Below are 12500 nucleotides of genomic sequence, written 5' to 3' on the forward strand. Positions count from 1 at the left end.
TTGAGGTCTGCATCTCTGGGTCCGTGCATGAGCCCACAGTTGACTCAACGGTGACTCCGGTAATCTCACATCTGCGTCGGTTCCCTCTAAACTTCTGTGAGGGAGTCGAGGTCATTGAAAACCTCATCCTGAGCATCCACTCGTGAAGAAAGAGGAGCTGCAACTCTGTGTGAGTCTCACGCATGTCAGAAAAGCCATCATTCTGGATTAGCATCCCCTCCACACCACTGAAGAGTTAACAAGCGACTTCCCTGGACCTACAATCTCAAGAAAAACGGATGCTCCTTGCATCTGTTTTTGCTTTGAGGCTTTTGATGGTCCTTGCCCCAGAAGTATCGGCTTTATTTGAATCTTACAGGGTTTTCATGTACAACCGCATGGCCTTCAGGTTGTCATCCGCCCCAAGCTACTTTTAAAAGGTTGTATGGCTCATCCTGATTGGTATACCTGGAATAGCCATCTTTTTACATTACATAGTGCGCAAGGAGCCTCAGCAGCCCAAAACGCTGCAGCAGGTGCTTCAGCGTTTCAGGCAGCACAGCGTCACCCTGAATGCTGCCTAATGTCTGTTTGGGGTGGAGGAGATTGAATTCCTGGGTTTGACCCTGTTCTGCTGGAGCATCACTGATATTGGCCCCGGCCAGACCCCAAGCCCCCGTCCTAGCTGACCTGTTTCCTGGAAATGGCCAAGCCATATCTCAGATTTATTTCCTAGTGAACTGACGGCATGGCCACCTTATGCCAGCTGTTGAGGAGGGATTTGGTTCGAACCTGGGCCCTTGTCGGCTTCGTCATCAAGTAGCAGCTCTTGTTCCCACCAGCATTGTCTCACTTTAGTCTCGAGGCCTCCACACTGGTCACCGCCTCCACACTGGTCACTTCTCGCTATGCATTCGAAAAATTGATTGGCCATGTTGATTAGTTGCTTGCCAGTGTGCAAGCTGGGGTCAGCAGGTGTCCAGTCACTATCACGAAACACACTAAAACAGAGACGGCATATGGTTAGATGGGGCGTGGTGGACAAGAAACAAGTAGGGAACTTTTAATCGGCCGAAGGCGTAGGCTAGTGCTGGCTAGCAGGTTGCTTACAATGTTGTCAAAACTAGATTTGTGTTGGGTGTGTCAAATCTAACTCTGTGTACGGTCTCACCACATGCTAGCACCCTGAGATTAGCTTCGATGTAGTGAGCCCTGGCCCCTGGTAAGCAACAACGTTAGCTTAATCTAAATTAATCTAAGTGTAATCTAACTTGACATGTAACAGAGCCGCCTATTGCTAGTGTCTACCCATCGGAAAAAAGTTAGTAGGAAGGCTTCCTGCCCCCCCACGTGGTTCTGCCAACAGGGGGGCCCTTGACGTGAGCTAAAGATAGTGCTGGTGCTAATTCTTAGGAGTGCATGAGGAACCTTGTTACTGGGGAGAGTTCTGTCTGACTCAGGACCAAGCGCTGAGAGACTCAGGTGGAGTGTGTTGTAATGTCAAATAAGGAGTTGTCAATATCAAGCAACAATTCCTTGAGACTGTGTACTGGCCAGACAAAGACGTCGAGGTGCTGTGGAGAGACTGCTCATGCTGCTTCCTGGGTGGGAGAAGGGGGCCTACCAGGCATCCACTGCTGACACCTATCAAGGACCCAACAGCCATGGTCACTGTGGGATCACATTCCGATGGACCTCTATGGAGAATTTCACGCCCGAGCCGGCTTCCTGCTGGTGGTTCATGAGCTTCAGTCTGAGTGGCATGAGGCCTTTGAACTGAGTTGAAACAGCACACAGACTATCATTGGCCATCTTGACAAGCTTTTATGCTAGGGCCCTGCCCTCTGTCATCACCAGTGACAAGCCCTAGTTCAAGCCAGCAGAGATTTCTGACTTTCTGTCAGAGAGAACATTCAACACATTAGAACAGCGGTGTACCGACCCAGTGGGAATGGCTGCATAGAACACCTATAGCAGTCAGTAAGGACTCAAGGCCTTACTGACTGCTATAGGTCTGCCTTCCAGGCAGGCCCAAGCCTGCCTGGAAGAAGGAAAGGCTTTTGGAAAGGCCCCTAGCTAAACTCTCCTGTCCATCGGAGCAACAAAGCACTCCACTACAGGTGTGTCTCCGGCCATGCTCATGATCGGACGTGATAAGGCTGCCATTTGCTTTCGCCTGGCAGCACAACCAAATCCTGAACACACAAGCCCTGCACAAGTCTTAGGTTTAGATGGCATAGGCCAAGATTTAGCCACGGTACAATGTTCACAAAGAGCCCAGACCTCTACACTGGGAGCAGGGGACTGGAGGATAAAACAGGCCTATTGCAAATAAGCTGCAGATCTACTGGTCAGAGCAACCTCAGGTGGCTCAGTAAATCAGCCCTGTTACCTATCCTCTGCAGGATGGGATTCGCTGGCACGTGAATGGCTTTCAAAGAGAAGGGACCTTAAACCTGACTTTCTAACACTCTCTTCAACTCCATACTGGCAGCCTAGACTGGAACTTGATTCAAGAGACAGGAACTATGCCATGCTACAGGACGGCAACTCACTGCCAGCTTGCTTGTCTCCTGTATACTATAGTACAATATAATGTATTATGTTTGCATTTGTAACATGATACAATAGTGTAACAGGTCGCATTTCCACGTTTAAATCTATGCACTGGCTGCTTTTAGGGTCATGGCTAAATGCGGTATTTAAAAGTATTCAAAAGAAGGATTAAGCTATGCTTATTATTTTGCTATCTATGGCTCAGACTTGAAGACACGATATACTTACATAATATAGGAAATTGAATTTGCCGTGTTCACATCGGCTGTCAAACGGCCGTCGTTTACAGCCGCTCAGAGAGGTTCGGAGGCGGAGCCGGCGGTCCTGGAGGGCTGCAGTGACTAGTGGGCATGGCGGTGGCTGGGGCCCCTGTGGATGGCGGCTGTAAGGAACAGCGGAGGGCGGGGGGGTTGTTGATGGTGGTGTAGGGGCAGGGCGGGGGATGGTTAGAGGCTGCAGTGACATCCTGTCAGCCCACAGGGGGCCCCTGCCTGGCGCTCCGCGAGCAGGACACAGTAGGACGGGTTCCCATGGTTGCGGGCTGACCTTTGCATCAAAACGGAGATGACAGGTAATTTAGAGGCCTCTGGGAGCAGGGAGCCCGTCCACGACGGCCCCCAACACAAGCAGCCACGGCCGGGCAGCAAGCGCCATGCCCGCAGCCGACGCTGCGACGGAAGAGAAAATAAGAAGGAATAACATAACGAAACACTGGCGTGCACCTCACGCACACCTAATTACACGCAATTGCCACACACTGGAAAGCCCTGACCCACCAGTCTCTCTCTCTCTCTGTCGCTTCCTCTTTCACACACACACACACACACACACACACACACACACACACACACACACAGACACACACACACAAACACACACACACACACACACACACACACACAGACACACACACACACACACACACACACAAACACACCACACACACACATACGCACACACACGTACACACACAAGGACTGCACGCTTGCACAGATGGACTAGTGGGTACTGTTAAGTCTAAGGCTTCTCTAAGTATTCTCTAAGGCAGTTTGCCTGCAAGCAAGCAAACTGTTAATGACGATGTGGGTGTGTGTGTGTGTGTATGTGTGCGTGTAAATGTATAACCACCTCTACCACCATTAGCCCCCCCCTCCCACGACACCGTCACCTGCCGCTCCCCAAATGCCGCCCCCCTACACCCCGAATCACGAGAGCTGGCAAACTGGAATGACGGAGCGGCGTAAAAAGCTGATGATTTAGAGTGATAATTGCATAATCACCAGTTGTGATAATTGTAATTGATGACTGCATAATTGCTAATTGCACTCTTTATGGGAACCTCTCTCACTCTCTCTTGCAGCACATGTTTTCCGCCTCTCTCTTTCTCTCTGTCACTTTCCGCTTCTCTCTCTCTCCCTCTCCATCCTACAATTGCTTTGCCACTCCATGTCAATTCAGTTTTATTTGTTCTTCAAAATATGCTTGCCGGCTTTCACTCTCAAATGCAAATACTGTTGCCCACACAGTCACACAAGGTACACACATACACACACACGCACGTACACACGCACACACACACACACACACACACACACACACACACACACACACACACACACACACACACACACACACATGAACGTACACATACACATGCAAGTTCACATACACACACACACACACACACACACACACACACACAGATACGCACACGCGTACACACAAAAGGACTGCACACATGCACGGGTGGACTAGTGGGTACTGTAAAGTATTCTCTAAGGCTTATCAGTAAGTATTTCCCAGCAATGCTTTCCCAGAGGCTGTGTGTGTGTGTGTGTGTGTGTGTGTGTGTGTGTGTGTGTGTGTGTGTGTGTGTGTGTGTGTGTGTGTGTGTTTGTGTGTGTGTGTGCGTGCTTGCGTGCGTGCGTGTGTCTATCTCAAAATGCATTAGTGTGTGTGTAGAATTATGGAATAATGCTAACAGGTCCTCTCTTCACTCTCTTTCCCTCGCTATCTCCCTTTCTGTCTATATAACTTTGTCTACAGCCCCTGCTGTTAAAATGATTAACCAAATACAATCAATCCAGCCCCAACAGCGACTGCGACCGATACCTTCCATTCCAACAGAACTATGACTACCTTCCACCTCAGTCCAACTTATTTCTATTTTCTTTGTTGTGTTATTTATAAGACATGGAGTGCAAGATCGTAATCCCCCCCCCCCCCCCCCCCCCCCCCCCCCCCCCCCCCACAGTGGGGTGTTTGACTGGAGGTGGATTAGCATGGAAATGAAAAACTAAAAAAGCTCCTGATCTGCCCACATTATGCGGTAACACCCTGCCTGATACGATGACGGCGGAGGGAACGTGGGTCGCTGCATGCCGCGGCGGAGGTGGTGTTAGTGGAGCGCAAGGGGAGGCGTTGTCTCAATACGCAGCCCGCAATAGTCAACCTTGAGCGGGGCGGTGTGTGTCGCATGTACTCCCCGTCGTCGGTAGGCAGGTCAAGGGCGGGACGAGGGCGGTAATCTCTCTCGCTAAAGGCATGATGAAGGATGGCCGGTGATGAGATGAGCACTGTTCGTCTCGCAGACGAGGGAGAGCCCTCCCCACGTGCACAGGATCCGTCCTGCAGCCCTTTGGTTGGTTAATGGGGTCCTATTGTACCAATCCAACTCTTCTTCATGCCTTTATTGGGGAATAATGCAGAAGGGGAAAACTTCATATCTGAAACCTGCCACATCTCTCCACAGTGAAGTCATCGGCGGGAGAATTTGGCTGATCGGATTAGAGCCAGCAGTGACGTAGTTAATGATTCTCCTCCAAATCATTTCCTGGTCTATAAAATGATCAAGACCACTGGCAACGGTACTGTGCACGGTGAATCAAAGCGAACTCATCCCCCGAAAGACCAATCAAATTTAGCGCTGGATATCACACTACAGATGAGGGATTGAGCCGCATCGTTTTACGTTACATTTCAGAATCCTGTTCGATGTTCAGGATAAAACTTCTGCAGAAGTTCCCCCTAAGCTGTGGCGTGATCATCATAACCAGGTCCTGAGACCCTGGCGGGGAGATCGAAGGTCTGTGAGCTTATCGATACTGCCATCTGCAAGGAATCCAAAGAGTTTGAACAGCTAGGAAATTAAAGAGGAATACAGAACGAGAGAAACAACAGTGATGTTCCGAGGGAAGGGCACAGAGTCAAGCGTTTGCTGAGATGCTCCCTATGCGTTCTTCCAGAGATTATCTGGCAATGATATTATAGGCAATAACCTTCTTATTTATACTAAAGCCTTTCAACAGAATTGGGGAGAAGAGGTGGGGCAGGTTGGGGGGGGGTTCTGTTTGAGTGGCTATCTAACAAGCCGTCTCTGGCGTCATGTCCTGGAAGGAGCAGGGGGAGGCAGGGCGATGGGGAGGGGGCACATAGCCAAACAGCAGTCTAGAGAAGCCAGCAGCCGGCTGAGAGCTGCAGACTATTGCATCTGTATTGATTGGCCTCTAGCCTTTTCCATTTTCCATGAACTCCTTTGAGCTGTTCCAAGTGGGAGGGAGGGGTGTGTGTGTTTGTGCGTGTGTGTATTTCTGTATGTGTGCGTTTGTGCGTGCGTTTGTGTTTGTTTGTGTGTGTGTGCGTTGATCTGTCTGTCTGTGTGTGTGTGTGTTTGCGTCTGTGTGTGTGTTTATGTGTGTTTGTGCACGCCTGTGTTTGTGTATGTGTGTGTGTGTGCATTTGTCTTTGTGTGTGTGTGTGTGTGTGTCAGCGTGTGTGTCTGGTTGCCCTGGTGTCTGTCCGTCATCGCCCATGCACAGCACGACTTATTCCTAACACTGTTTAACATAGCACTCTCCCTCCAACCGAACTGCGGTGGATGTGCCCGGCCTCTCCGTGGTGGAGCCGGTGTTCATCGTTTACTCGCTGGCTCCTTGACAGAGCAGCCTTCTACGTGACGCCACAGCACCAGTAACCTGCGCACAGCGGACGATCACAGCAGACATTTGTAACCGGAGAGGTCGTTTGGACAAGATAACAACGAGGGGGGGAGGGGGGGATCCATCACTCGCTCGCGTCCCGGTGACATGAAAACATGTGATTTCAGGGGTGTGGTAACCCACATATCCACTGGTGCAGGCCCTGTCTCCAGGGTGGGGGTGGGCAAGGGCAGGTGGCGCCTAATTCGCTTTCTTTTGTGCCTCCTGATGAACTGTTAATTAGTTTGCCGGGCCCCCGCGGAGCCAGGGTACAGCCAATCGCCGAGGGCCTGGCGCCGCCGACGCAGCCCCCGCCTGTCAGCACGACACCTGCCTTTCAACAGGCCAAATGTCAACTCCCAGCAAAAACAAACCACAAAAAAACATCCCGAAAACCCAAACCGCAAAGTCTCTCTCCGGTGAGGCAGGATGAAAGGCTGTGGCTCCGCAGTGCTTGTTTCTGCCGCCTCTCTCCGTCGTCGCTCCTGCTACCTACAGTGAGCGCGAGGTATCGTTGGCGCTGTGGGCCTCTTTGAAGCTGCCTGCTGTTGAATTAAATCCATTCTGGTTTAGCGATGTAGAATAACAACGACAAGAAGGGTTTGTCGCCCAGTTAGAAGTAGTCAACGCCGCCCGCCACAAAAAGTCCAATAAGGCTGCTACGGGATTTTGTGTTTTTGTGTTTTATTAGATTCTTTGTCATAGGACCCTGAGGGTTTTGTGTTTGTGTTTGGGTTCTCACATTTTACTCATTAGTCCTCTATGTAACCGTCACTTTTTTGTATTCGGAAAGATTATAAATAAAGTTTTCACCAGAATAGCACAGCACCACCACCCTTCCTCAGTACTGCCTCAGTGCATTCCCTCCTCTTTCCCCGTCCTACTGAATGGCACCACTTCGGTGAAGAGTGAGGATCCAATCTAAGGGAACCTTCCGTGTGGAAGGTTGTAGGGTCCTGAGTAACCGCCAAAGCTTAGTGCCTTGTCTTTTGTTCTGCTTGTTTAGAAAGCACAGAGAATCGTTCTAGAGAAACCACCGGCATCATGTTATGTATTCATTGCATCTCTCACCCATTTCCTTGATTTGATCGGAATGAATCAACTTTTTCCCTGATACTGTTCTTTTAAAAACCTCTGTTGTTTGTAGCATCGTTGTTGTTGTATGTTTTGTTGCAGTGGGTTTGTGCTGGAGATCTGAGCTCAGGCTGCTGCTGAAAGTCCTCTCAAGGGGTCTGATCAAAGCAGGCGCCCAGTGTGTACAAGGCACGGATGTGTTGTGTGGATTGTGAGTCAGGTGCGTGCTGTGTCTGTTGCATGTACCTTAATAGCATTTTCTCCCCTGCAGGTTGTTGCTCTGAACAAGCGGAGCAAGGAGGCAGAGTCGGCATTCCTGGGAATCTACAAACAGCTCATCGAAGCGCCGGGTGAGTCCCACACCGCCATCACACTCACCGAGCGGAAGACACACACACACACACACACGCACGCACGCACACACACACACACACACACACACACACACACACACACACACACACACACACACACACACACAGGTATGAAGATACGTTGCCATGCTGACATAACTGGGCTATTAGAGACAAATAGATTGTTCATGGCGAGTGTGGAGGTACAATAGCGGTTTTCGAAAGATGCAAACAGAAACACATATGCATCACGGATATAACCTATACTCACATATAGACACCCAAGTAACTCCTAGACGGAACCACAAATGCATGCGCACGCACGCACGCACGCACAACGCACACACACACACACACACACACACACACACGCACACCCCGCACAAGTATACACATAGAGACACTAATCAGATACTAACGCATGATAAGCTGCACAAGGCAAGTCCTGGAAAAGTAATATATACTTTTTATAGTTTCTCACCACAGAAATGTGGTGCAAAGGCTCACAGATCAGAGTCAGTCACATCAACCCCCCCCCCCCCCCCATCCTCACACCCTGGTGGCCCCCAGATTCCTCATCTGTCTCTGAGGGCACCCAGCAGATTCCAAAAAAAAACTGTGTTTGAGGGCCACTTCAAAACGTGGCCGAGTATGTAGCCTGGCTGCGGAACGGAGCCGGTCCTTGTGGGGGGCCTCGGGTGCTGATTGTAGAGGGCCAATTAAAACCCAGAACATTCCCAACAGCTTCAGTGTGGCGTGCCGTGGGGCCCCTGATGAGGCCAGCAGGGGTAGTGACAAACAGAGAAGAGAGGAGGAAGAAAAAGAAGAGGTTGAATAAGTTAGGAGAGGGAAAAGAAGTGTAGTGTGTTTATCTTGATGTCATTTGGCACGGTATTACTCTTTGTTGCAATAGATGAGAACACAGTGGAGAAAAAAAAGGAGAAGGGAAAGGGAAAAGAAGCGCTCCCCAATCTCCGTCTAGATCAGAGGAACACTCAGGCAGGAGCAGAGGATGCTGTTTACAGATTCAATGAATACCAGATAAAAGTCCCCGCGTCACACAAACACCAACTGACTTTTAAAGGTCTCCATTTTCTTTCCGTTTTTTTCCATGTCCTCCCACTGCATTTGTTGCACACAAACACACACACACACACACACACACACACACACACACACACACACACACACACACACACACGCACACACACACATTGATTGACACACTTTGGAGTTTTCCTTGATAAGATGCAGCTGTCTTTGAAAATGAAGTGTTCATTTTGATTACCCAAACCATACCTCCTCTGATCATAGACTCACAAAGAGGCGGCCATTAGCCTATGCATAGGTGTGCAAAATAAACTCAACCAATGATACTTCTCGGGGAGAACAAACAAGGAGAGTTTGTTTGGTTCTGAGGGCATAAACAAATGTCTTATTTCTTTCAAAGCTCCAATGTGCACTTACAACAACACATTGTGGCACACCTGATATCAGTCACTTGGCCTGATGTTTAGGGACGTCAAGTTCTGGTCGGTTGGTATATGGTTTTTGGTTTGTTGTACTTGTTCGACCTGAGTCTCATTGATCGGACAAGCACTGCTGTTACTTTCTAAAGGAAAAAAGGACTTCTTAATGCATTGTTTTTCTTGGCGGGGGGGGGGCATTTGCAGACCAATGTGTTTTATTTTTGAGTGATAGTCTAGATTGTGTTAGAAATAACATTATTTATGAATACAAATAATATTGAAGGCTTTGTCGTTTCTGTTTTAATAATCATACGTTTGATAGACTATAACACTTAGAGGACAGGACGTTAAAACACCCCCGGTTCCTCAACTTTGAACTAAATTTAAAGAAGACTGCTAGTGGTATATAAATCATACTCATATATAACTTGTAAATTAATATTTAATCAGCTCCAAAGTAATTTATACCAAAGAATTCGTCTGTCTGACAGCATTTGGTTACAAAGGAAGACAAAAAAGTATGTCATGTGTAAAGTCAGTAAAAGTATGTAGGCATATGCATAAGTTATACTTGTATCATGTTGTCTGCGGTTCTCCGTCAACGTTTGTGTTAAACGCCCGATATGCGTTGAGTGTGAAGATATCAGAATTGGTGCCATCCATTGGGACCCATTATATCAAACACAGAACCAGACGTAAAGGGGAGTCTCCCGACGTGGGTTGTGTCTGTGTGCTGGCCGACGTCGCGCTCCGTGGCTCGTCTGGTGTGCGATCCACTTTACACTGTGCCTCTGCTGAACCAAGTCGGACTCGGGTCGGACCTGGTCCAGGTGTATCTGAAACAAACTGTCCTCCTCCAAACAGCACCTAGTTGATATTTAGGCCAGCAGGTAGGGTAGAATTCAGAGAGACCGATTACGTTAAAATAGAGATAACATGCAGAATTATTTAGTCATTTTTTACTTCTATTATAATTTGGACCAATCGTTTGGGGTTTAGTGTTTGTTGAATTTCAGCCGACCAAGATTTTATCTGGTTGACTGCAGCCCTACTTATAGAAGAGAGTTGACCGAGATTGAGATGTTTTTAGGCATTAATTCAACCTTAAACACTCGCTCTGATACAGTGTACATCACAAGCAAATTTTAATTTATCTAAAACTGATCCTGGAATAGATGTTAATTTGTCTGTACTTTTTTGCAAGAAGTAAAAGAATCTTTGGAGTAAATAAATCTTTGAGTCTTAGGCTGCGTTCAGAACAACCCCGATGATGCAGCATTCAGCGGTGTGTCACTTTAGCAGTGTGTCACTAAGCTAGGATCCTAACGTTACATGTAAACAAGGTTCTTCTTCCCTTGTCTTTCGGTCTGATCGCCGGCCTGTGTTATTGGCTCCCGCAGTGTGACGTTGTAGCGTTACTTTTAAAGTTGTAGCTTTTTTCAGCGTTTCGCTGAAGGCTGCGTCTTTTTCCCACACCCGCACCTCCTCAGCCACCACTCCCCCCATTCAGATGAACGGCTGAACTGGGGTTTTCGTCCCAGCCCCTGATGGGGTCTGACTGCAGCCTTACAGCCGTGATATACTCAATGTTCTCCTAACTGGGGAGCTCCCTGTTTCCCGCCTTCTTTAGTCAACAAATCAGAACACTAGCTGGCTGTGTCTATCTGAGGGGGGCGGGGCGGGGGGGGGGGGGGGGGGGGGGGGTAGTTAATGTGAACTGTATTCTGGGCCTGTTTGTCTCTGTACTCGGTCCAAGGTCACCCCTCCCATGCTCTTTTGTAAGGATGGATTAGTCCAGGTAGCTGGAGGACAGTCATTTGGCTGCGGCCCCAACTTTGTTCACCCACCCACACACCACCTACAAATACACACACACACACACACCTCCTACAACCACATACACGTAGACATTTACACACACACAGGCACACACATACACCCAAACACACACACACGCGCGCGCGCACACACACACCCAAACACATTCACACACACATGCCTTAACCCTCCCCCAATGCCACAGCTCATGTATTTTTAATCTTTTGACAGATGCAATTATTCTTTACACACTGTGCTCGTTAATCTTAATGCACTTATTACTATTCATTGCAGGACATTTTCCCCTCCTATCATTTTATTTTGAAAAGGCTGTGTGTGTGTGTGTGTGTGTGTGTGTGTGTGTGTGTGTGTGTGTGTGTGTGTGTGTGTGTGTGTGTGTGTGTGTGTGTGTGTGTGTGTGAGTGGTTGAATGCCCTTTTAAATTGACACTGAAGCCCAATCAATCCAATCAGAGGGTTCCTATGAGACCCCTTGTATCCAGCCGTCATTAACATATGGTCACATGACCTTTCCTAGCCAATTATTGTTAACATATGATCAGGTGACCCGTCGTATCCAGCCATTCATTTAAATATAGTCACATGACCCATTGTATCCAACTTTCATTAAAATATGATCACACTACCTGTAGTATCCGTTGTTCATTAAAGGCATATTGTACTTTGTTTAAACATCAGGGGCCCTATTTCAACGGTCTGAAACGCAAGTAAGAAGCGCCAAGCGCAAGTAGCTTTGTGGGCGGTTCTATGGCGATGTTGCTATTTTACCGGCGCAAAAATGACTCTTGCGCCCGGTGCAAATCTAAAAAGGGTTGGTCTGAAGTAGCCTAATTACCCGTAGGTGTGGTTTGGGCGTAACGTGCAATAAACCAATGAGGGTGCCAGCTCCCATCCCCTTTAAGAGCCATGAGCGCATTTGAATCTGAAGAGTTGATATTTTGACAGCGCGTCTGCAGTCTCCGATAAAACAGATGCACATGAATTTCAAACTTCAAATGGCTCAGTTTATGGCCAAATAATATGACGCGCATTCATTCATTCTTTTTAACACTCACTCGCGGTAAAACAATGTTTTCTCACGATCAAATACTCATCAATCCTAAAGGTTATGGACATCTACACAATGTCTGTGTCAAGAAAATATGTGTTTGCTGTACGGTGTTTGCAGATGCATTGATTTAAAAGTACAACTTATTAGCGCTGTATCAGCTGTTCTTTCCCAAATAATTTACCAAGAATGTGTGGCTAGGTAGA

General features: G+C 48.1%; 1 protein-coding gene across 1 annotated transcript in view; it reads left to right on the forward strand.

The window, feature by feature from the left end:
* Positions 1 to 12500, forward strand: part of cux2b (cut-like homeobox 2b) — a gene marked incomplete at its 3' end in the record, with an annotated part of 88674 nt that overhangs the window by 53882 nt on the left and 22292 nt on the right. The window contains exon 4 of the mRNA XM_079756399.1: positions 7858 to 7936. Within this exon, the coding sequence (XP_079612525.1) occupies positions 7858 to 7936 (79 nt within the window). The remainder of the gene's footprint in view (positions 1 to 7857; positions 7937 to 12500) is intronic.

This window comes from Pollachius pollachius (assembly GCF_949987615.1).
Source record: "Pollachius pollachius genome assembly, chromosome: 1".
Classification (NCBI taxonomy): domain Eukaryota; kingdom Metazoa; phylum Chordata; class Actinopteri; order Gadiformes; family Gadidae; genus Pollachius; species Pollachius pollachius.